Raw genomic sequence first — 25,815 nt, forward strand, 5'->3', positions numbered from 1 at the left:
AATATTTTTAAAGTTATTCTAAATGTTTTTAAACTACAAAATTTCACAAATTTGGCATTAGGATATTTGGCTATATTAGATAATCTTTTTATCGTTTTTTAGTACATTTTGCTAGTATCAGTTTTCTACTTTCATTTGGCATACTGAGAATTGTCCTATCTTCATTATTTTCTGTCTTATGTTATTGCAAAATAAAGGTCTCTGGGATAAACAATTAGAATAATTCTTAAACTAATTAATGGATCGGTCTCAAATTTTAAGGGTTTGTTAAGTACCCCAATAGCCAACGTTGGGTGAAACACTAAAGTTCTAAGGTAGTTTTAGTAAAAGTTATTAACAAATAACGATTTTCACTTATTTTGCAGTTTGCGTAGCAACAAATTAACTTTTTAACTTTAAAAATCGGCATTTTGAAGGTTTTTTAATGGTCTAAAAAATTAAATTTTGTAATTTTATGTCAACTATTTAGCTTTTGAATGGGGTGCAAAAAATCGAAAAAATGGTGATTTTTGCACTAAATTGTTAATAATTAAAAAACGGACGCGAACTCTAGGCAGGAAACAGGTAGGTTTTCACCCTATAGGTATTCAATAACTAAAAAAGTAGTCAGCTACCTGGATCTTTAAGTGTCCCGAACATGGTCAATTTCTAGCTTATTACCCTGGTCTAGTATAAGACTTACACTTTTTTAATGTCGTCCATAGATATTATCAGACCGCCATTTTCAAAGGAAATAATACAACAACGTGATTTCATGCCAAAATGATCAACTATAGACTAAATATATATTTGTCGCCATAAAAGAAGGATGGACGATGAAGAAGAGATCCTTAAAGCCATTAACTTCAGGCAATGGAGAAGGGAAGTAGCCGGTAGCCCAAGATAGGACAACTCAAAATGTCTAACACTAAGAGTATTATTGTTATGAATTTTTTTACCTAAAACATGTAATTCTTAAAATTTCTTTTTAACTTCTTGAGTTTTTGTTGTTAAGTTCTTAACTTCTTGAGTAATATCTTTCTTATAAAAATTGTACTGCTCTGCGAATTTCGTGGAACTATGTACAGTAAAAACATTGGTTTATCGTTGCGCTTCCCAGAAAACACACAAAATCATTACAGGTATCACATTGTTAAAACAAAACAAAATTACCTCATTAAAATCAACACCACATTCCGCCATTAATCCTCAATTCTGCACATTGCTCGTAAATGATTAATGATTGGACGCCTCACAACATAAATATTTATCTCAAAGAAAAATAACCTGGTTGTAGCAAACGACCTTGCGGATTCATTTCTGTTAGATTTATAAAAAAAATCGAAGATTCCTTATATGATTGGATACTTCTTATGCAATAAAACAAGTAATAGCGACATAAAACTCATTAAATATATATTTCATTTCAGAAAACAAGTTTTCAATGATAAATGTTGGTGTAATTGTGCAGGTTTCTGTGTTTTAGTTTACTTGTTTATAGAAATTAATTTTAAATTAAAAAAACTTAAATCGAGACGTGTTATTAAGAATAAAGACAACAGTCAACTATTTTTCTGTCTGACCACCGCTTTACCTATATGCTTTGTATTCTGGTTGTACACCGTTCATTCTGAAGTCATTCGCGTATTTTACATCCTCTAATAACTGTTATGTGAGCTCCACACTCTCGCCGAAGTCGATCGAGGTTTAACAAGTACGAGAATGTAGACGGCCACCTTATGCAACTTTGCCTCACTTCGTTCTACTTCCATTCTCTGTCGGTCTGGCGCGTCCGAGTCAAAGGGATCTTTGTCGGTATCGCTCCGCTCTTTGTCGGTATCGCACTTCCTCGCGAAGTAGAACGAGTGTGTAGAGAGGTACTTCGGACTTCGGTCAACTTTGGCGAAGTAACTTCGCCGAGAGTGTGGAGCCCGCTTTAAACAAGTCCTACGGACCGATAGACCTTTTATTTGGTATTGGTACACCCAGAGTTTTTGTATGAATACGACATCGAACCTTTCGACCCATCAGAAATCTCTACTGATCTTTACGGTACTGAATGGTCGCCTTTACCACTACCTTGTGGTCTGTGACCTTTTTTGGGGTTAAGCAGAGTCCACGACCAGGGTCGTCTCTATGATCGCTACCTTTATATTTTTATTTGTAGACTCAGAGGAGATATTCAAGACAAAAACCGGCGTTTCTGCTATTGCTTCTTACGTCTATCTATCTGTATAAAAAAGCCTAAATATCTTGTGTCCTTTGTATCAAGTTTCTAGCACTTCTCTTTATGTCGTTATTCCAACTGCTGGGTGGCATGTCTCTTTTTCTGCATGCCTCATGTCTCAGACCCCATTCCACTATCTTTCTTGTCCACCGCTCATCCATCATTCTACCAACGTGTCCAGCCCAATTCCATTTTAGATGAAAATCACCAGCGTCTCGCATCCCCGTCTTATTCCTGATCACTTCACATCATCCTTCATTCTTCTTTATTTATTCTCAACATCCAGATTTCCATATGTACATACTTTAATTTTCCAAATGTTGCCCAGGTAAGACCTATTTTTCTTTGAATCCCATGTGTTTGAGCGCCCGAAATACTTATACCAAGTTACGTGAGTAATGTTAATGTTATTTATTTGCAGAGCAGCATTAGTTACCAGATTTGGTTTTTCAAATATTTATTTTCAAACCGACTTCTTTAGGTGATTTTTTCCAACTCTTTCAACATAAATATACAGGTTGTCCCGGAACATAGTGCGTTCCTTTAAGGTATGGATAGAATACACAATTTAGAACAAAAAAGTCCTATAAAATTTAAATAACCTGGCAACATCGTACGCACTACTATAATCCAACTTAATAGTACTTTGTATTTTTACTACCTATTTGTTTACTAAAATTATTATTTTTTAATTGTATTCAAATACCTATTGCATAATTTTAAACGAATTATACATCTTTTAACATAAAGACACATCTTTTAACTGAACTAGTATTATGTATTTAGTAAGCTTTAAATGTGTTGAATGCTGAGGGCTTTAACTGAATTACATAGTTTACAGTGGAACTTAAATACACCAGATAATGTATCAGTACCTAATTTGTTTACTTGTGAACTAAAATAATTAAGTTGTACTTACTTAAAAATAATTATTATACCTAATAAATGATCAAAGTAACCCACTTTCACGAACACATGCATTCATACGACGAGAAATACCGGCAAAACATTTTGAAAGAAATTATAGTATGCCTCTCCATTTAGTGATCTGCCATAAATAATCAACATAATAACATAATAGGTAATGAACTAACGATTCGAAAAATTTTCGGCATTGACACTAAACAGGATTCTTCCAAACTATCTGTTTACTAAACATGGGACTGTCTACGTTTAAATTTTCGTACCTCACATAGTTACCAGATTTTAAGTTGCATGCCAAAATGTATTTTAATTTTTTGGTCAACGGTTGCATTTAGAAAAAAATGTTATAAGAGTTTTTTGTTCTACATGGTGCCCTCTACCTATACCTGTAAGGAACGCACTATTTTTCGGGACACCCTGTATAGGGTTTCCTGGATATTATCTGCAATTAATACAATATCGTCCGCAGAACATAGTTGATTTAACATTTCTCCATCGATGTTAATCCCAACTGATCTCCATTCTATGTTATTAAGCATATCTTGGGGATGGCCACAAATATTTTTGGGGAGAGTGTATTACTCTGTCTTATCACGTCTCTCTATGTTGAATTTGTTTATTGGTTGGTTGGTATTTTAAATGTTAAGTATCTATGGTCTATTCTACATTAGCCTAATAAATCTATAAAAATAGAGTCTATCACTAAGCAAGAATATAGGTCTATAAGTTGAGGGGTAATGTCTCATTTTTGTGCATTATAACCATATTAGCATTTAACCTTAGCAATGAGACGGAATTTCCTCGTCAAACAAGCCTCTAATGGAGTTTTTAAGACTTCGATAAGTTCTGGTTCTCCTTCTTTGATTGCCTCTATGACAATGCCATCCTCACCTGATGCCGTGTTATTTTTCATCTCTTTCAGAGCCGTTATAATCTTAAATTCTGTTATGTGGCGGATTTTTTTATCCTTGTTTTAAAACTTGATCATACGTTATTTCTGTTACCTGCTATAACGAATACAGAAGATGTTTGTAAACAATCTCAATTGGTTGTAAGACCTCATTTTTCTTTGTGACAATATTTCCTTCAGAATTTCTGATCTTTTGCACGTCTTTCCTCCCTATTTGCATTCTTCTGTGTAGGTCCCTTTAAATTTCAATCGCATTCTGTTGTCTTTATGTTTTCTAATTTCTTGCCTATCTGCTATTTCCTCCTATCTGCCTATTTCCTTCCCTCTTTGCGAATAGAATGAATAATAACACCCAGGATCCCACTACATATAATTAAATAACAAAATATATTAATACTCTTACCATGTGTTCAGCTTTTTATCTAATCTAAATATTTTTCTAATACTTGCGATGGGAAATTAATTACTACAAAATGATTATTGGTAAATTTGTTACTATTCATCATTACTGAATAAATACTTGTATTCGCCATAATTAAAGTGTTATAAGTTTTATCTAATATTATTAATTTCTCTGTGTTCGTTTAACAAATATATCGGATCAAATCAGATAATTCCAAACAATGAATCGCTTAAGGCTATGGCTAGACAAGCGACAATTTAGGCGCTGTAAGATGTAATGTTGCTATGTTGCTGCGCCATATTTTACAGCTCAGTCTGGCTATCCACTAAACTCACCGTGGGACCCATTTATGTGCTTCATTTTACTGCTCTTACAGCGCCGTAAATTGTCGCTTGTCTAGCCGTAGCTTAATAGAAAGGTGATGATCAATTTTTTATAGTAAACATAGATTGATATAAAGAATATTACTATTGTAAGCTGTGTTTTTTTATTATACCAAAAGCTTGACAGGTACAGTCGCCGTAACATATTATTGTAGTACATATTGTGTTTTTTCTTTAGAACCAATTAATTTTTCAATACTTATTGATCCTTAAAGGACAACTTTTTGGTCAAATATTTTTTAATATCCAAAAACGGCGAAAAACTAAAAACAACTAAACAGTAATTCAGTTTCTAAAAAGTGGATGTAAGGATTTCTACACTATTTTTCGGTTGCAGGTGCCAAAAATATATTTTTATACTAACTGTTGGTTGTATAATGAATAACATGTGTTTACTCTTAAAACATATGACTTTTTTTCCTGAAAACTATCTTAGCTATCATGCAGATCTAGATATAAAAGATTATTATGATTCCATCTAAATGTCATAATATTTATCGTTGAGAGGGAAAAGGATAGATAGAGCGAGAGAGAGATGGAAAGAGATATAGAGGAAAGAATAGAGAGAATAGAAAGAGTGATATAGAAGAACGAGACAGATTGAGTGGGTGAGAGAGGGAGAGAGAGAGAGAATTGAGAGATAACGAATCATTGGAAGAAAAACAAGAAATCTCAATAAATAATTTTTTTTTCATAAAATCTCAGCACATAGTTATTACAAATATCCATTTAATGTGATTGTGTATGTCTCAATGTTGACAAATTAACTAAAATGCACTCCGAAATTTAAAAACCAGACAAAACATTAGAGATATTTCTAGCCTGTTGCCTCTGTTTATTCTGGCAGTTAAGTTACCTCATCAACAACAAGCCATTACTTAACCTCAAACACTTAACCGACCGCTGAAAAGCTGAAAAAATCTAAACAGTTCTAAAACGGAATACAAACATATTATATACTTTTCAGTCATTGCGTAGTTCCCTATGAGTGGCATTGGCCTTATTCCAATGTTTCCTACGAAATTTTCGTCTAAAATTATACTTAGAGGAATCACAATACCGAAAATATTTCCATGTCTCATGAAGTTTGTTTTTTAAGTTACAGACGAACTCCCAATCCAGTACGACAACGACACGCGTTAGCAAAACCTCGACCAGCGCTTCAACGACCAGCCAACGGCGCCAGCTCACCGATTTAAAAGTAAGTCTACCATTTTTGGTAATAATTTATTACATATTAATTATTTTATTACTATATTAATATATATACGTATATACATACAAGCTATACACTCCAGAGGAAGCTGAAACTATTTTCACTGAAGATATTTTTTGTGTGGGGGATATTCCTATTCTGCGTTTGGTTTTACAGTTTCTGGTGTGACTTCGCCATTTCCACTACTTTTCTCAATTCTTCTCTCTCTCTCTCTCTCTCTCTCTCTCTCTCTCTCTCTCTCTCTCTCTCTCTCTCTCTCTCTCTCTCTCTCTCTCTCTCTCTCTTTGATTGTCCTTTTATTCCACGTGTTGTCTCCATCTCAGTTTAGGTCGACCTCTGGTTCTTTTACCTATTGGTATTCATTCCTTTATAACCCTTAACGAATTTCTCTTTTCTCTTCTCATTACGTGTTAAAACCATTTAAATCCCTGTGCTTTTATTACTCTAACTATGTTCTCTTAACCCATCTTGACCACTATTGTATTTCATGATTCATCCATTGTCTTGCATTCTCTTCGTTTTCGCTCTTTACTCCCAGTATTTTTCTAATAATCTTCCTCTCAAAAACTTTCAATTGCTCTTCTCTTGCTGTTAATGTTGATGTCTTATGGTCGTTTTGTGGATTTTCATTTTTGTGTTTTGGCTTATCTTCTTATCGCTAAACATTTCTTTATTTTTGTAGAACGCTTTATTTGGTGCTTGAATTCTTCTTTTCATATCTACCCTTTTATCTCTTCTGTTGACTAAGAGTCCCAAATATTTGAGCGTTTCAACCTCTTTCGAAACTGTGTGCGTCTATTGTTAGTTCTGTCATTTATGTCTTTTTTTTTCTTGTTTACGTTCATGTATTTTGTTTTATTTTCCTTTATTTTGAGTCATATCAGTTTGCCTTCGTCTTCTATTTCTTGTAAGAATTTCTTTAATACCCTTTTGTCTGTCCATGGGTAGGTGTATCGTTTGCATATCCTATTATTTGTACTTCATTCTTGTTTATAGCTTTTTTATTATCTTGTCTAATGATAGAATAAATAGTAAAGTTGAGAGCTGTTCTTTCTCTTCCGATGTCTATTGTTGCTTGGAAATCTCGCATGGTCATTTCTATCATTCCTATAATTTTATTTAGTATTTTACTCTCTTGTAAATCTTGATGGATCATTTTTCTTCTGTTTAGTTGGTCCAATGCCAGTTTAAAGTCTAGGAAAAGTATATGTGTTTCTAGGTTTACCAATTTTAGTAATAGTTTTAATGTTTAAAAGTTATTAGTTTTTTGAAAGCATTTTATTCAGTTTAGCATTTTATTTTAATATAACTTGTGGTCTAAAATTAATAAATAATAATCCTAATTAAAAACATTTGGACAAGACCACTATTCCTGGCTCCAAAGTTCAAGCTTTTTAGATCTGTACCTGCCTTTCTACATACCTATGACAAGGTATGTTGCCTTATAATGTTGCTTTTTTGTATTTATTTCTTTCCTTTCATTAATTCATTATTTTTGTCTTTATTTTTATATCTCCATTTGTCCCTTCGTCTTTGTATGACGAGAATACCAATATTACTTTCCTCCAGTTATACCTCTTCTAACTGTCCCTCAACTTCAACATGCTGTTTGTCCGTTCTCTTCTACTTCTATCAGAACTTAACCCAGAGTGATTATTCGTATTGGGCTATATGCTCGCTCATTTTGGCCTTAGTTGATGCAGACCTTGATTTCCTCTAATACATTCATTCTTAATTTTGTAGTTCTTTACGTGTGATCTCATTATAATTTGCCCTTGAGTTTGATTGGAAATTTTATGCCACACAATATACCATAAGCTTGTTTCTGTTAAGTCAATTCTGCTCTAACTCCAGTGCACTTTTTTTTGTTCAGCTTTATTCAGTTTTGCTCTGTACCTAACGTATTGTTTTCACAATCATTAAACCATATAAAGAGCTGATATTTTCTGCAACTCACAAGAACTTGTTTTTCTTTAATCTATTTTGCTATTTTTAGACCCGTGAAACAAAATTTATATGTCTTGGTTGATCCTTTCATCACTCTTTCGATCTGGACCTTTTTTTACTGTTTTGCAATATTTACTTGTCATTTATTAACATTGAGACACTCAACATTGAACATTGAGACTTCCAACTTGGGTTTTTCAGGTATGTCATCAAAATATAGTGGTTTTGTTTTATTTTTTTCGATTGCTCTCTTAGACCTGTCTATTCTTGTTCCGTTGGTGGTTTACGGAAACAATTAAATGAAATTACAATAAGTGTAAGACAACGAACAATAATATATTTATTTATTTTTGGTTACAAAGGCGTGCTTATATCTCGTAAGAGGGTTTGTTATTCTTTTTGGGACGGGGGTTTGTGTCACTGCTGTGGCTGAACTAAAAACACATGTCTGTGGTTTTACGTTGAAGACTAATTTATTGACCTAAAGAGGCTGGCCCTTTATCTGGTGTTTTAAAAGCTGAAAACATTTCTGTAGTTTTAAGAAGCGTCTTTGAATGCATATTTAAAAAGTGATTTATTGACAGAAGGTCTGATAAGGTAACTATTTAATGGGGAATTTTGTTTAAGATAACTGAGACTGAACAGGCCATTACTATCTGGTTTCGTATAGAAGGAATGTAAATTTTAAATGGCCCATATTATTTCATTTTGAAAAAGTTATTAAAAATAAAAATTAAAATTAGCATTTAAACAATAGTAAAATAGTAATTAAAGCGTGTCGCCACACTCTCTTAGACGTTTTTCGTTCTCTGCTGAGCTTTGTCAAGGTTTTCATACTTTCTGAGTTTACTTCATTTGTTTGTTCCCAGACTTTTCTTGTCTCTGGAGAAACTATGAAATAGTTTCGAATATTTATTTTATTATCGGTAAAGTCCCGCATTCTGCCATTAGAAAGCTCGTGCATTTCTGCGTAGGCGTCCACCGTACATTGTCTTGCCAGGTGAAATGTTATGTAGGTAGTCAGTTAAATTATTCTAGTTTTAGCAGCATTGCGAAGCCTTTCATAACTAACTGTGGATTTCTGATCATCGACGAATATTACGCAGCCAATGCCATATTTTGCCGTCTTAGACTGCTTTTACATATCTGCTCTATATTTCTAGTTCTAGTTGGTGAAAATTGTATCGGTCTCCTATGTATTGATCTAATATGTGCCCTGAATATGCTGTCTTCTAATTTTTTACATAATAAAACAGTTTCCTATCCTGGAGGTCCAGCTATGTACATATTTACATTTGGGTAATTATTTATAGGTACCTATTATCATTCTTTTTGCCTTCTTGAAATTTATTTTCAAACCGAAAGCTTTACTTTCTTGAAAGAGTTAGATCATTATTTGAAAGACACTGAAGATCTTCGATGTTATCTATCTACATACTATCGCTGTTTAGTTTCGCTCCAACACGACAATATTTTCGTCTATTAATAGTAATTATTTCGTCTATTCATTTTTAATACCTTCTTCATGTTCATAAATGTATGTTTAATAATTTTATTACATTTAGAAAACCGATAACATTAACTTTAATGCTTATATAATTAGATAATACCACCACAACGACATTTTAATTAAAGTATTGTTTGTTTGCAGGCTTCCAACATGAAGAGCGATTTAGTAGACTTTAAAAACAACATAAACGACATGAAAAGCAGCTTACCCAACACCCTTTTGCAGATAAGAAACTCGCTAGAAAATTTAGTCGACGCCGAAGAAAATGATCCCATCGTTACGTTTCCTGATGATACCCCAGTGCCATCCGAGATCGGCTCACCAACGAATGCAGTGGAATCGCTTAAATTTGAACAGAAGACTACAAATAACTTTAAGAAGACCACGGTAAGTTGTAGCATTTTTTTTTTTGAATTTAAAATTTTGGGTTTTAGCCTAGCTAAAGCTATAAATAGTCAATCTCAGCCGATTTGAGTTAATTTCATAGTTTACTGTCATGATGTCTGCTGACGTGACTTTATTGTTGTATGATCGAGAACTCGTGTTTACAGCGGTGAGTTAAAATTCTTTGTCACGCTCCTTAAAACAAAAAACGTGGAAAGATTTTCTTATCTTCCCACAGTCCTCCGCTGGGCCGGCATTCAGTTGCTGTATCTATCAACATGCCATCACCACCACCTTTTTGTCGACTAGGTAAGAAAAGAGTTCCAACCTGAAAGTCACTGCTCTTTTTTCTGGTTACTTAGAAACACATGCTCTAAGGTTCAGTGACCCTATTGCATTATTACCCTGGAATTGACAAACACGATAATTCATCAATTAAGTTTTTTAATACAACTTTCATGGAAGCATTTTTATTACTTTTGGTAACATTAAAAATATACTCATATTGTCAAAATATATTTATAATTTATGTTTCACCAATGTTTACGCATATGATTATTCATGAACATTCATGTAGGTTTTGGATTATTAGATTATATCTGGAAATTATAAATGAGGTTTATCATTGATGAGAGTAACATGGACTTCATAGGAAAAACAGAATAATCGCTGTGATTTATGCTGCATTATTAATGATCAGGTTAGCTTTCCTCTCGTTATTAATATAATTGAAATTTCGTGGCAATGTTTTGAAAATATTTACGGTGTCGTATTTGGGTTACTTAATCATAATTGGATCGCTTTTCTATGAAAGAGCTCGTGTCATTATTTTGAAACAGATTTGTAGAATTTGTTACTTCTCTTATGAAGAGGAAGTTTATAAAAAATAGTCAGAGAGTTTTGAAACGATACTTCATTAACCCTCGGCGGTGCGGGGTGCAGCTGCACCCCAGACCTCGTTTTTCTCACCTATCTTTTTTCATAAATTTTTTCGATTTTTGTCCATTTTTTTATTCGCATTAAATTAAATTCTAAACGCATTTCACCCATTACAGCATTTAAAACACTTTGCGTTTACGTGTTTTTTTTTTTGGAAAAATAACTGTAAGCTGCAAATGATGAAAATTTCATCCTGAATTAGACGTTTCTGCTGTTCCACCTGGAACTAACAGAGCTATGGGACAATTTCGGTTTTATTTATGTCCGAAAAAAAGGCCGAAAGTCCCGGCATAACTGTATTGTGTGTAAAAACTTTGTGTTGCTCACACTGTGAAAAATGTCATGTGTTTGTCTTGCAGCGATAATATTGTTTTTAATAAGAAATGAGTAATTTGTTTGTAAAATTATGGTTCATAATATGAAAAACAAGTCCTAATTATCTTTAAATCAATTTCCCCAACGTTCACATATAAAAAAGATGGATAGCCGGATGGGGTGCAAATGCACCCCGCACCGTTGTTTACGTAAGAATCTAAGCACCGCCTTACGAGGGTTAATTTATTTGAACACGTTTTAAGTGTGTTGGATGTTTTAAATCTTGGCACATTGCTAGGGAGGATCTCGTGTGATTATTTTTGTTGTTTGCAAAGTATTTTGACGTTTGTGAAGTCGATTTAGTGTTTGTTTGAAATGGCATATTTTGCAAGGGCACAAGAGGGTTTAGAAACCTAATGTCGCTTTCATGAGAAGTTAGTCGACCTTGAAGAGAGCGGCTGGTACACCCAATATAGCAGGAGTTGCACTTTGCACAGGGTATATAACAGACAAATTAGTTTGTTGAAAGAACACAAAAAGTAATTTCAAAAATAACACAAATTATTAGCTAACTTAAATGTGCGTAACGGACTTGCACATCAAATATGCACAGGTAAAGATAGTAAACATATTATATTGCCATTTAGTATAACATCAGGACTTAGACAAGGAAACGCCTTATCACTGTTGCTATTCAATTTGGCATTATAATATACAATAAGTAAAATATCATCTGAACTGACAGGGGGATTTGCGAATCGAGGATCAAAACTATTATTGGTCTTTGCTGATGACCTAGATGCAGTCGCTCATTCTGCAAACACGCGAAAGAGGTGTCTTCACAACTCGAGGAGGAAGCAGGTAGTCTAGGTCCTTGAAGAAATGAATAGAGGATGAAATACATGGATGGCCACAACTTCGAAGTACTAAAAGATTTTAAATATCTGGGGTCGGTAATCACAGATGACAACCACATAGAAAAAGAGGTCTCAGCAAGGATAGCTAGGGGAAATAAAGTATTATACTCCCTATCATTATTATTAAGTTCTAAACTGCTAAAAAGACAATCTAAATTAAGACTGCACATGCCAATTATTCGCCCAGTTGTTACATATATGGAATATGGAATAAGTGAAACATGGACTCTGCAACAGGGGGAAATAAATAAGCTACTGGTATTTGAAAGGAAGGTTCTCAGAATGATACTTGGCCCTCAAGGAGATGTATTAACAGTAGAGTGGAGAAGGGTAACTCTGTATGGTACTGAAAACATCGGCAGACATACTATAATACCTAACCTGATAAGATGGGCAGGTCATGTGGTAAGATCAGAGGAAGACATATTGTTAAAGACGGTGTTTTTTGAGAGACCAGATGGCAGAAAATCAGTAGGCCGTCCAAGAAAAAGATTGAAAGATTATGTTGAACCCGATTTATCTAGAATTGGAGTACAACAATGGAAAATGGAAGCGCGTGATCGTAAAAATGGGAGGTTTATATGGATGAGGCGAAGGCTCAGCCCGAGTTGTAAAGCCAGTCAAGAACAAGAAACACAAATTATCTACATGTAGAAAACTACCTAACCTAAATACTTTTAAGTATTTATTTGTCTCTCAAAACCGGTCCCCCTGTTTAGCATGTATATTAACTACCTATATAGGCCCGGATCCCGCGTACCAAAAAAAGTTGATTAATATCAAGCTGAAAATTTGTTAATAGCTTAACGGTTTTTGTCGGACAAACTTTGATGTATGGGGACACTGGAACAGGGGAAGTTTTAATTGTGGAACGTGTCATCCTGACAAGTTTATGATTGTGAAAACTAGCAGGTTGTTTTTAAGTTTATTCAATAGCAAAATTTATATAATATATGAAAAAATTTTTGTCTGACAAATATATTGGGCGTTTTAATAAGTCCGACACGTAGAACATTCGAATGACAGGAATTATGTTGGTAATAAATAGTCGATTTTTGCATGAGAGTTTAATGAGAGGGTAACAAATTAATTGGAAGTTCTGTCCGACAAAATATAGGGGTTGTTTTCGTAGTCCACTATTAAAACTTCCCCTGTGCCAGTGTTTCCGTACATCAAAGTTTTGTCCGGCTAGACACCGTTAAGCTATTAACAAATTTTTGAGCTTGCTGTTAATCAACTTTTTTTGGTACGCGGGATCCAGGCCTAATAGTAATTTCCTTCGCTAACTAAAAAATAAATAAAATGAATAATCAAATTGGAATTTAAAATGCTGCTTGACGGTGAATCACTAACGTGAGATATTTTGTTTTATTTTCGTACAAAACAAATGAAGCGGTGCCAATGGGAAAGGATTTGTTTAAAAATAAAATTAGCATATTTTTGCGATAGAATTTTTTAGATAAGTTTTAAGTAATAGGTATATTCAATGGAACTTTTAAACTGATTTTACAGAGCTTACGTTGAAGAATAGAACAAGGAAATCAATGTTTTAGTGAATTTGAAGCGAGGAAACATAAGTCAGAAGCAAACCATTTAAAACATTTTTTTAAGTGAATCGCTCGGTTTTGATTTTTGGACGGGACTAAAATCGTATCTGGCGTCATTCGTAAATTCGAGACGCGAATAGATCCCGAATTATAAATTATTGACTAGGCTTGGGGTGGTTTCCGCTGTATAGAGGTGATTGGTCTAATTTAAGAAAAATTTAGTGCGGCAAGAAAGTTAAAAAAAGAAGAGGATATAGAATGATATAATAACAGCCGAAAATGAATATGACCTACAAAGATTAATTAAAGAATTCGCAGACCCAGCGTTCCTATACAACATGGTGATCTCAACAGAGAAAACTAAGTCGATAATGATATCAGCGGAACCGAGACGATGTAAATTGGTCGTAAATAACAAAATAATAGAACAATTGGTGGAAACGGAATACTTGGGATTAAAACTGTCAAGCTACGGAAAAATGGAAGAAGAAGTACAAAAACAAGTGAACATGGCGAACAGAGCAGCAGGATGTCCCAACAACACATTCTGGAGAAACAAATATCTCACAACGGAAACGAAAACCAGGATATATAAATCAACAATAAGGCCGATAATGACGTACACAGCGGAAACAAGAGCAGATACGGCGAAAAAAAGCTGCTGGAAACAGCAGAAATGAAAGTCTTACCAAAAATAACAAACAAAACTCTAAAGAGTAAGAAGTAAGGAAATACGACCGATATGTGGTATAGAGGAAATAAACATGTGGACCAAAAGAAGAAAAATAGAATGGAATTAACACATAGAAAGAATGACAGAAAATAGAATAGTATGAATAGCAAGAGACCAATCGCCAAATGAAAGAGGATCACATTGAGACGACCGAGGAAAAGATGGTCAGACACCAGGGCAGCCGAGAGGGATGAGCGGGCCCTGGCAAAAAGTGAAGAGCAAAAAAAATTGTTTAATTTTTAAAGAAATCAAGTTATTAATAATAAATAATAATAAGAAACATTTGAAATATAAGTTTTATTAAATTTTGATTATATTATTTATAATAGTGAAAATATTTATATTACAGGTGCTTTTCGAGTTTTCTGATTGGCAAAAATGTTTTTGCCAAATCATTCTCAATTCACACAGTTGATAGGCAGCTAACCGATCGTGTTTCATTGTAGCTGTCATTACCTCATAGAATTTTTTATGCGAAAAAGAAAAATAAGGATCTTTCTGCTTCTGTGACTGTCACCGGTAATGTGCAAAATATTCTTAATATTTTGCACAATATTGCGGTAACGCAATAACGATTCAAAGAGATGTTTAATTTTATTAAGCAAGTATACTGGGGAAAGATGAGATTCACCAATATTATCCTTGTATATCGCTCTCAAATGAAAAATTTCATCTATCAATTCTTCACTGATTTCTTTATAAAACTTGCGCAATACATACCTATATCAATTTTTTTCTTAATATTGTCATCATCTTCATCTCGGAATATCCATAAAATGTTAAATAGCAAATGAATTTTATTTTCCGCATTAAATCTTCTGGTTAAATTGCTTATTATATGACAATATTAAATATTTCCCAGCGAAATATTGCGTCGGGCTCAAAATATCAGTCGCATCACTACTAGGTCCAGGTAAATCATCAAAAAATCTCACAAGCTTTTTGCGCCATTTTTCTTTACTTGATGTAGAATAGAATAGAATAGAAATATTCTTTATTGTCGCTGAAAATTATACAATTTTATGGACAAAGTTTAACATAGACTCAGAGTTATGTAAATTCTGGATTTATTCCATAATTGCTGATAACTAATTTAGATTCTTCAATATAGATTCTTCTGATTTTTTTTTAAATATTCTAGAAGCCCTGATATATTCTTAATTTCCATATCCATACCATAGTTTTATCTGACTGCACTGTAGTATTTGACTCCTGTGATTTATTGCTGTTAAAATTTTAAACAAAATCGGTTAAAGGCCATAATAATAAATATAGCCGAGTACTAATTAAATGCGTTATGCACATAAAGTGAAGAGCAAAAAAACGGGAAAAATTACGTCTTTGGTATGGTCGACGCCGGGCCCCTTACATCGCCGGGCCCCGGTAAAATGTACCGGCTGTACCGCCCTCTCGGCGGCCCTGCTCAGACAACATCAATTGAGGCTAAAAACCGAAGTAAAACAGGCATGAGCCTATTCATACAGTAGAAAGAAGAAGAAAAAGATTTTCATATTCGTGAGTCCTGTCTATTCTTCCTCATCTGAATGTTTTTTAATATTCATTACAATAAAATAAAAAAAAATGCATAAATTACAGAAGCACATTTGAATGATTTTTTCTCCATGTTGCCGTTACCTATTCCTTTTTATCGTTTTTAAAACAACCGCCTGATAAATATTTATATCGAAGTAAAACAATTTTAATGAGATTCCCATCTCGTTTGATCTTCACCTACATATTTCTTTCCCAAGGTGTGGGTTTTTAGCGAATGGAAAATTTACCAAAGAAAAATTTATTATGACAGATTGTGATATATTTTAGTAATAAAAATATTCGCCAGTATAATGTAACCGTTGCATCTCCATTTGGAAGTAGGAAAAAGGTACTCATTCTCTTTGGGCTTCCTCCTCAGCCGAGGCACTTTTTCTTTCATTTTTGCTAATCTCACTATTCCAATTCATCTCAATGTTATCAAATAATTTTTTGTTTTAATGGTTATGTTGCTTCGTTCGTCCATCTCAACATTTTCAATTATTTGGTCATATTCATTGTTGTTTTATTTTTACTTACTTACTTAGTTCTAAGCCCTTCTACCTTATCTCCATGTTTCAGCAATATTCCTCTGCAAATTTGTCTCCATTTTTCCTGTCATATGTTTGATTTCGTACTTTTTCCCATCTTCCTGACAACCTCTATCCATCTAGATCTAGGACTTTCTCTTCTGTTTTTTCCTGGCACTTGTGTTTCAAATTCTTGTTTTGTAAGTCTTTCGTCTGACATTCAACATACATGCCCGTACCATCTGAGTAGTCCTTTTACGAAAACAAAAACTATTCTATTAAATCTGCACATTTTTTTAGAACAAGATATAAGCACATTTTTTTTTACTTCAGTCTTATTATAGAGTTTTTCTAGGCGGAATATGAAGGCTGCAAGTTATGCTTAAGTTGACAAAAATTTTAAAAAGACAGTTGTTCGATTTATTGAGTCCGTTGTAGCAATACCTCCTTAATGTCATTAATTTTATTTTTAATATAATTTAATAAATAAAAATGTTACGAATGCTATTATTATTATGTTCTTATATTATATGCCTTACTTGTAGCAAGAAAAAATATATGAGAACGTGAGAAAGATTTTATAACATTCTAAAATGATGGCCAATGGAAGATTTATATTTCCAGGATCTCTAATTTATTGTTAAAGAGATTTTGTTAATTAATTAATAGCTTCTTTTAAATTTAAATTCAAGGTTTTTATACTAATAATCAATTTTACATAATACATAATGAACAAATTACCGTTAAAATCTTTGCGTTGTTAAGTATATAGGTAATGCATAAAAAAGTTCTTAATTAAAAATATTTTTATTTTTATTTGTTGTAAATGCAAATTATTTTAAACTAAAAAACAGTCGAAGCGACTTACTGATATTAACACTTTCGGTAATTTCATCGGAAATAACGTTGGTTTACTAATTCTCAACACTATTAACACCTTTTCAAGGACACTTACTCTTAATGTTTTTATACAGTCAAAACAAATCACTGCTTTTAAAAAATTAATATGGGTTCCTAATACAAAAATAACCTTAAACCATCAATGAGCTGCCTATCATCGTCCGTAATGTAAGGCCTATTTCATACTTTACGACTTCGGTCGTAACGACAGTTAGTCGTACATTCCATTAGTCCAATACAGGAATGTACGGAGCATTTCACACAGGACGACCACGACTAACTGTCGTGCCGTTGCTCCTCGCCTGTCGTCCAATGTCACTGCAATGGACGACGCCGACGGTCGTGTCGTGCCGTGCTATCAGTGAACCACGGGCATAAATTAGTGCTTCCATACTTAACGACAGTCGACAGTTAGTCGTGTAGTACCAGTGAATCCAGTGGCACATACATAATAATAATAATAATAATGTTTACTTAGGAATAACAATAAAGATTTACAAAAAAAAAATATAATGGCAGACAATATAGATGGGAATTTTTAATTGCACTGATACAAAGTAGCCCAGTGTTGTGGCACAAAACTTTGGATGTGTATAAATAAATAAATGCGACAAGAAATGCATGGAGGGTTTTAGTGGAGGTTAACCCTGATTTTGAAAACTTAGAGGACCAGGAGAAAACTAAGTTTGGTAAGTTGTACTTACCTTATTTTTTATTTAAAGTATCCTCGCAGAATACAAACCTGAATTAACTAGTTTTGATGGGAGACAAGCCACAATTTTACTAAAAAAATGATTTTATTTCTACTTTAAAATGTATAATATATGTTTGAATTGCCGATATAAATGAGTCAGATTCAATAAATTATTAGAAGAATTTTTTTACTAAGCAACAACATTTTTGTTTAATTCATTAATATTTTTTGTATTTTGACAACAACAGGACATAAAGTACAAATCAAATAAAATATTTTGAAATAATTATGGCATGTAATGTAATACGCATAAAGATAAAGACAAGAAGAAGAAGAAGTATTTTGATAACGATTTCCGAAGTGGAAATCGAAACGTCAAATAAACTTAATCATAAAATAAAATTGTGGCTTATTCCCAACTAAAATAGTAAATTGCATAAGAGACCACAAGAAAATAGCTTCAGAACATTTATTATTTTTTATGTTATTTAATTACAAAAGATTATGATTAGAATTTTTAGTAAAAATGTTTATTTTAAAGATATGTTGCCTACCTGTGTTTATTTTACTTCTTATGATAAACTATAGTGAAATTTCATGTTACTTCCTGTCTTAAGCAAAATTCTATGAAGTATGCAGAGCTATAATAAAACTCTAATAATTCAATAAATCATAAGAATTTTAATCCCTTAGGCTTAGGAGATAAGCGGGAAAACCATCGTGATACCTGCCATGTAATAAACTAATATTTGTCTGCAGAAAGCCCAAATTTATTATATTGTTGTAAGATAGTACCGGCACATTTGTCTAAATTTAAATACGCACTAATTCACCAATCACATCTGCAGATGTTCAAAGAACTTTTTCTACGTATAAATAAATATATTATGAATAAAATAATAAATTTTTGCCCGATTCATTCTACGCCCTGTGCTCTCTACGACAATAAGATGAATACTGTCGTAAAGTGTGAAAGTCCGATGAATACGACAAACGGTCGTACGACCGTTTGTCGTGACGACCAAGATCGTAAAGAATGAAATAGGCCTAAGGTCATATCCTTCAGATGAGTCAACCCACGTGCCAGGCGTGGCTGGGGCCATCTTCTTCTTCTTTAGTCTTAAGTAATCCAATTTTGGAAATAGGCTTCCCCCAATTCAATCCAGTGTTTTCTATTTAGCGCCACTTGCTTCCAGTTGTGTCCTCTTCTTAATGTTATCAGCTCATCTCATTTGTGGCCTTCCTCTGCTTCTCCGTCCTAGCCATGGTCTCCATTGTCGTATTTAGTGATTCCATCTTTTATCCTTCAAGCGGACATTGTCTCCTGCGACGCCCCATTTTAATTTGGCAGCATGTTTTTTTTTTAATTTTTTTTTATCATCCAGTTGCAATAAAGAATATACAATCCTATCCCTAATATAAAATTAAACAGAAACAATATAGTAATACAATAAATAATACAATACAATAATACATAATACAATAAATACAATAATGGATCTCTGATAAAGTGATATAACATTTATGATAAAAAAGGATGCAAATCTGAACGTAAATAATAAAAAATATCATGCCCGCGTACAAATCTTATAGGACCGTGCGTGTATCTGACAAAAAATCTATAATGATATTGTATATTTGTTGGGAGCCTGTAGCCAGCAGAGACTGGATATTGAATGGTGCATGCATATCAAGTTTAAGTAAATTTTTATAGAGTTTGAATGCTGTTGAAACTTAGTACATTCAAAAAAGATATGATCAAGATCACCCTGCTTTCCGCAATGTTTGCAATTATCGTCTTCAATCATATTTATTTTATATAAATGACTTGGATAGCAAGCATGCCCAAAACGTAGTCGATTTATAGTTGTTATATATTTACGTGGAGCTTTAAAACTCTTAAACCAGGTACTTTGTGGAATCACTGGTTGTAAAGTGGTGTATCTTGTGGGGTTTGTTAAGCAGTAACGATTCCATTGATCTTTCCATATCGATAGTTGGTTTCTTTTAAAAATAGTAATAACATCTGATACACATAAAGAATATGACAATAAAGCGCCTGATGTTATACTGGATTTAGCTAAGTAGTCTACATACTCATTATCTTTGAGTTTAATATGTGCCTTAACCCAAATAAATTTTATATTGAAGCCAGAGTCTTCTAAATGCTTTAACATATCCTTTATTAAAAATATGTAAGGATTACTAAATATTTTGGGCAAAAAAGTATTTTTGATATTCTGTAAAACTGATAGGCAGTCTGAAAGAATTATGTCAGCATGTTCTCTTGGGTCTTTTACTTTGGTTTTGTTTCTAATACATTTTTGTTTATTTTTTTTTTGTCTATAAGTCTCACCCCGAGCATTGATCTTTCCATCGCTTTTTGTGCCTTTACTATTTTATCTCTGGCCTTGGTGAGTGTCCACGTCTGTGAACCATACGTAAGTATAGGCAAGATATACTGATCGTAAACTCTGGTTTTCAAATATTGTTCTATTTTAGTGTTTTTCAAGATTCAACTCGTTGGTTCAATGGATTCAACTGGTAATTTCGGCAGCTTGATTTTCTTCGTTTACTTTCATTATCTGTCCCAGGTAGATGTATTCGTTTACTGTTTCTAAATTTATGTCGTTCAACGTTATTTTTGTAATGTTCGGTGTATTCGTCATTATTTTTGTTTTTTCCAAGTTCATCCAACCATTCCAAGATTTCCAAGTTATAGGGCCATATCTAGGACAATTTCATCCATCGCGTTAAATTATACATAATAATGTAAATCTATCATCATTTTAAAACATGTAAAGGGTTTTTACCTACATATTTTGGTCAGCATGTTATAAACCATGTCATCAACACTGATGATGATATTTTCAGATCTAAAACGTTCTGTAATTTTGATGTAGCTCTGTAAGGGATTTTAATAAATATATACTCTTTATAAAGGATTTTAATAAATTTTTTAATAGTATACCTATCTTCAGACTACAGTCCAGCTACACGAAATTTTTTCTCGTGAATGTTTTAAATTCTATAAATATTTTTACTTTGCAAACATAATGCAGATACTTTAATTACCTTAGATTAACTTTAATTACCAAATCATTCCGAATAAAATGGTAGTTTCTGCGGGACATGCGGGATGTCCCACGGGACAAAGCGCCAGTCCCGTCCTGAGTCCTGTGCAGCAGAAAAATCGCTGGCCCATGCCGCAGCAAAAATCGCTGTCCCGAGACCAAATGTGGGGCAAAGTGCATCTCTACTACATATTCAGAAATAACGTTAGTTTAATAATTAACAATAAAAATTATTCTCAACACTATTAACACCTTTTCAAGGACACTTTGATATTTTTATACAGACAAAACAAACCATTGCTTTTAAAAAATCAATATTCCCAATACAAAAATAGCCTTTATCAATAATAAATTAATCACACAAACTTTGCTTACAATACACACCACTCATTGTATTGAAATTAGCCAAGCTCACTTTCCAGCAATAATAACGATTATTTATTTGTCGGTTACAGGTAATGAAAGATGGAATCAGTGCCGAAAAAGAAAGTGCCAAAATGGCGGAAATGAAAATACTTCAAGCTGGTGACGTTTCTTACGAAGAAAACAACGCAGCCCGGGCTACTCGAGCGAGAGTTGAAATCGATGGAGTTTCGGCGGAGAAAAGTCAAGTCATGGCCAAAGTAAGTTAACAATTCAATTTTTTATAATTATATATACGTTGAAATAAGCATCTAGAAAAACTTGCTAGTTAGGCCTCTACTTTTTTTATGTACTTCTCTTGTTCTTTGTTTCTTTGTCACTATGTCCAAAAGATCTTGTAATTGATTTTAAACATACTTTCCGACTGGCTAGATATCTGAAATGTTCAAAATAGCTCAGAATTCGATGACAATATGCAATATTATTCAACAGCTTTTACATGGATGCATTGAGTTTTATTTTTAATTTTAAGTCATTTTAAATGCAAATAATGTAATGACATTTAGATCCCGTTGTAAATTACGTTAGTCAACAGCGGATATAGCTCAGTGGTAGAGCGTGTGACTGATTTTTTTTTATTTTTGTTTAGGTTACTTTAATTTCATATTCATATTTCATATTTTATTATTGTGTATCAACTCATGAGTGTGCACATACGCCATAGAAATTTTATGTATGCCTATGATTAAGTTAGTTTTGTTGCGTTTTAATACGAGAAAAAGATAAGGATAGAAAATAACTAGAACATCAAACACAATATTATTTAGTTGATAAAAGAATTGAGCGTTAACTGTTTTTTAGAAGGAAATAGTTAAACAAAACAGAAAGTGAACAAATGAATAAGATCAATTGAAATTGGAATAAAATAATTATTCAAATATATTTTAGTAAATTTTTCATATTTTTTTGAGGATGTAGATTTTTATAAGGTATATTACATAGTACCAACAAATCATATTGATATAATAGCTCAGTGTTGTATTATCATTGGTAATCTTTATTTTTTAGAAGGAAAACTTCATTTTCTAGGTTTCTCCCATTCTATCTTTATTTTAAATATCATATCCTAGTTGTAGCTCCATGCGGGGCTTGACCAATTGACACGAGCTATGATTTTTTTTCAAATAATCAGTTATTCTTGTCCATTGGTACCTAACATTGTTATCTCAATGATTTTGAGTCGCCTCAACATTGTTTTGTCTAACTTATAATTACATTTTTCTTTTGGTGTAGTCTAGTTTATATTCAGCATTCACTAACAGGTAGATATTACGTCTTTATCTAAGCAATTCCGGAATTGCTGCTGATAATCACCACATCTTACGTCTCTAAAGAGTTAATAAATTCGTCAATCTTCAATTTTTTGAGGATATAAAGATATCACATGCGGTTAAGTTTATACGCCATAATTTTTGGTGCTTCGTGTCTTGCGTCTTGTCAAACCATTTTTACCGATCAAAATTCGCTGTTTTTATTGTAATTATTTTAAGCATTGTACCAATTTATTGATAAACTAAAATAATTGCAATCGTGGGTTGTTGAAATTGTCGTAAAACTATATAAATCATCAACTGGTGAAAAACAAAACACGTACCAATCATACGAATCCGTTTTTTACAATCTCACTTTATTTACATTTGTAATGTGGCACACCTGAAAAGGAGTGTTTGTATCTAAATGACCTGAATAACATTGCAAAGGGGGCATTATAATATAGCTAGGAGACGCGCAAGGGTCAAGGCAATGAAAAAAGCGATAAAAGTGGGCAATTTGATGTGTAGCCCGGTGCTTTTTCAATTTATGATTCCGTGTACCTGTTGTACGTCGCGAAACCAGTTGCGTATTAAAAATTGCCTTGAATTATATCTTCTCTTACATCTGATTAATTGCTAAAGTACCAGTAGGTAGACATACATATTAAACAATAAAAAAAAAATTATATAAAAAAAAAATGCCAATTTCAACACCAATTACATAAAAGTATAAAAGTACTCCCTCTCTCTTGCCTTTCCTCTAAAACCTGTAACAAATTTTCTCCATTGGTCTCTATCTTAAGCTCCTCTAAGCGTTTCGCAGAACGAGTAACGTTGTCCTGGGAGGCTGAAGGGTTGTTACTTAAACTGCTTCTTTAGTCCTTACTGAATAAATAGTTATTTTCCTAACAAGTGCAGAAAGTCATTCTTTTCCGCACGCGACTCCAGTTTGCTGAACGACGCGAAGCGGGAGTTCGGCAAGCAGTCGAGTGCGGAAAAGAGACTTTCTGCAAGAGTTAGGAACAATATTTTTTCTAAGAGTCTTTAAAAAATTACCAAATCTTAATCAATTAATTTAATTAATATGAAAATACATACACAAATTAATTCTTTGACAAGGTTGTCATAACCAAACTTTCAATATAATTAGTTAGCATGACGACGATCTTTGTTTCCATGACGATGATTCAAAACGACTGTTATTGTCTACCGATTTGACTTTCTGTATAATACGCTGTATTCCTAGATATCTTACAAGCGTTTGACAAAGTTTGGCACAGAGGACTGCTTTACAAAGTAAAATTAACACTATCTAGTAACTATTTCCTCCAAATCAAATCCTACTTATCAAATAGATATTTCTCAGTAAAATTCAAAGACCAACAATCCAGCCTCTGTCCTATTAACTCTGGAGTTCCTCAAGGTAGTGTTCTCGGACCTCTGCTTTTCTCACTCTACACAGCCGATATACCAGAGTCTCCTAATACTACGATCGCTTCCTTTGCTGATGACGTAGCAATACTAGCAGTAAATGAAGATCACATACAAGCCTCACAAGACCTGCAACACTATCTGGACATACTCAGTGAATGGTACACAAAATGGCGACCTAAAGTAAATAAAACAAAATCATCTCAAATAACGTTTACAAACCGCCACAACACATGCCCACCTGTAAGAATGGAAAATGTACGAATGCCAACAGTAACAGAAGCTAAATACCTTGGCCTCCATCTTGACCAACGTCTTACTTGGAAAAAACATATACAGACTAAAAGAAGACAACTAGACTTGAAATTTCGGCAAATGTATTGGCTCCTTGGACGCAGATCAAAACTCAACATCCAAAACAAAATTCTTCTGTATAAAGCAATAATCAAACCTATTTGGTACTACGGACTACACCTCTGGGGCTGTGCAAAGTCAACATCACTGAATATCATTCAAATATTTCAGTCGAAAGTTCTAATATCAATAGTGGATGCACCCTGGTATGTAACTAATCAAACACTTCACGAAGACTTAAATATACCTTTCATTAGAGAAGAAATCCATCGAGCCTCGGAATCACAAAACGAGCGTACCATTCACCATGACAACGAATTAGTAAAGGAATTATTTCATAATGGCCCTGTCACAAGGAGACTAGATATAACCTGGCCTCAGGACCTATTTTAAAACTTTAAACATAAATAGAATAAGATGAGACATCATTGGAAATCTCTTCTTCATGACCAAAAACATGGAAAAAATTTACTTAATACTCTTTTAATGATGTAGATTGTAAATAAACATAATTACATAAAAAAAAATTGACTTTCGAATATTATGTCAAAATAATTTTATTTCATCTAATTGTCGCGTTAATTTCATTAAAACAGGAACACAATAAGATATATTTGAAATAAATTAGTAAATAATATCTAAATATTAGTTTATTGCATGTATTATAATTACTTTAAGGCCATGTTAACATATCTAAATTAACACGCGTGCGGAAAAGTAAAAACCGCGTGCGGAAAAGTAACACGCGTGCGGATAAAAGTGAAACTTTCTAAACTAAAATGCGTGCGCGAAAGTAGACATTTTTGCACGCTCGTAGAAAAACTCTATTTCAGTTCAGATACATTTATATTTACATTTAAACAATCGGTGACTAAACCATAACTTGTTTACAATAATTACCACAGAGCTATACCAATCTATTTAGGCACATTAGCATCTTTTTTTTCTTCTTCTTCTTCTTCCTCTTTACCAGCAATTCTGCTTGTTCATTGGCGGATTGATACCTCTATGGAAGGTTTTTCTTTTGCGCGGTCGGCCGATACTTTTTCTACCGATTGGTGATTTATCTCTTGCTATTTTGACCATACGTGTCTCCCCCATTCTGGTTATGTAGTTATTCCATTTTTTTTTATTTAGTGTCCATTCTTTTATAAACTGTACGTTACTTTGTCTTCTAGTGTCTTCACTCCTCTCGTTAGCATCATCCTTCACATTAGCATCTAACAACAAAATTCCGAATCCTTACGCTTCATTCTGGCCAATGTTTTATACACAAAATAATAAATAATATT

The 25,815-nt window shown here is 33.2% G+C and overlaps 1 protein-coding gene across 13 annotated transcripts in view; it reads left to right on the forward strand.

The window, feature by feature from the left end:
* LOC126880616 (NAD(+) hydrolase sarm1) overlaps positions 1-25,815 on the forward strand; it is a 496,620-nt gene that overhangs the window by 418,545 nt on the left and 52,260 nt on the right. For all 13 annotated transcript variants that reach the window (XR_007696654.1, XM_050644609.1, XM_050644612.1 and 10 more), the window contains 3 exons: positions 5,926-6,027; positions 9,641-9,886; positions 21,518-21,685. Coding sequence is in view for 12 of the 13 variants with exons in the window: in XM_050644609.1 (XP_050500566.1) it covers positions 5,926-6,027; positions 9,641-9,886; positions 21,518-21,685 (516 nt within the window). In the remaining variant the exon portion in view is untranslated. The remainder of the gene's footprint in view (positions 1-5,925; positions 6,028-9,640; positions 9,887-21,517; positions 21,686-25,815) is intronic.

The sequence above is a fragment of the Diabrotica virgifera genome, chromosome 2, assembly GCF_917563875.1.
Source record: "Diabrotica virgifera virgifera chromosome 2, PGI_DIABVI_V3a".
Taxonomy (NCBI): domain Eukaryota; kingdom Metazoa; phylum Arthropoda; class Insecta; order Coleoptera; family Chrysomelidae; genus Diabrotica; species Diabrotica virgifera.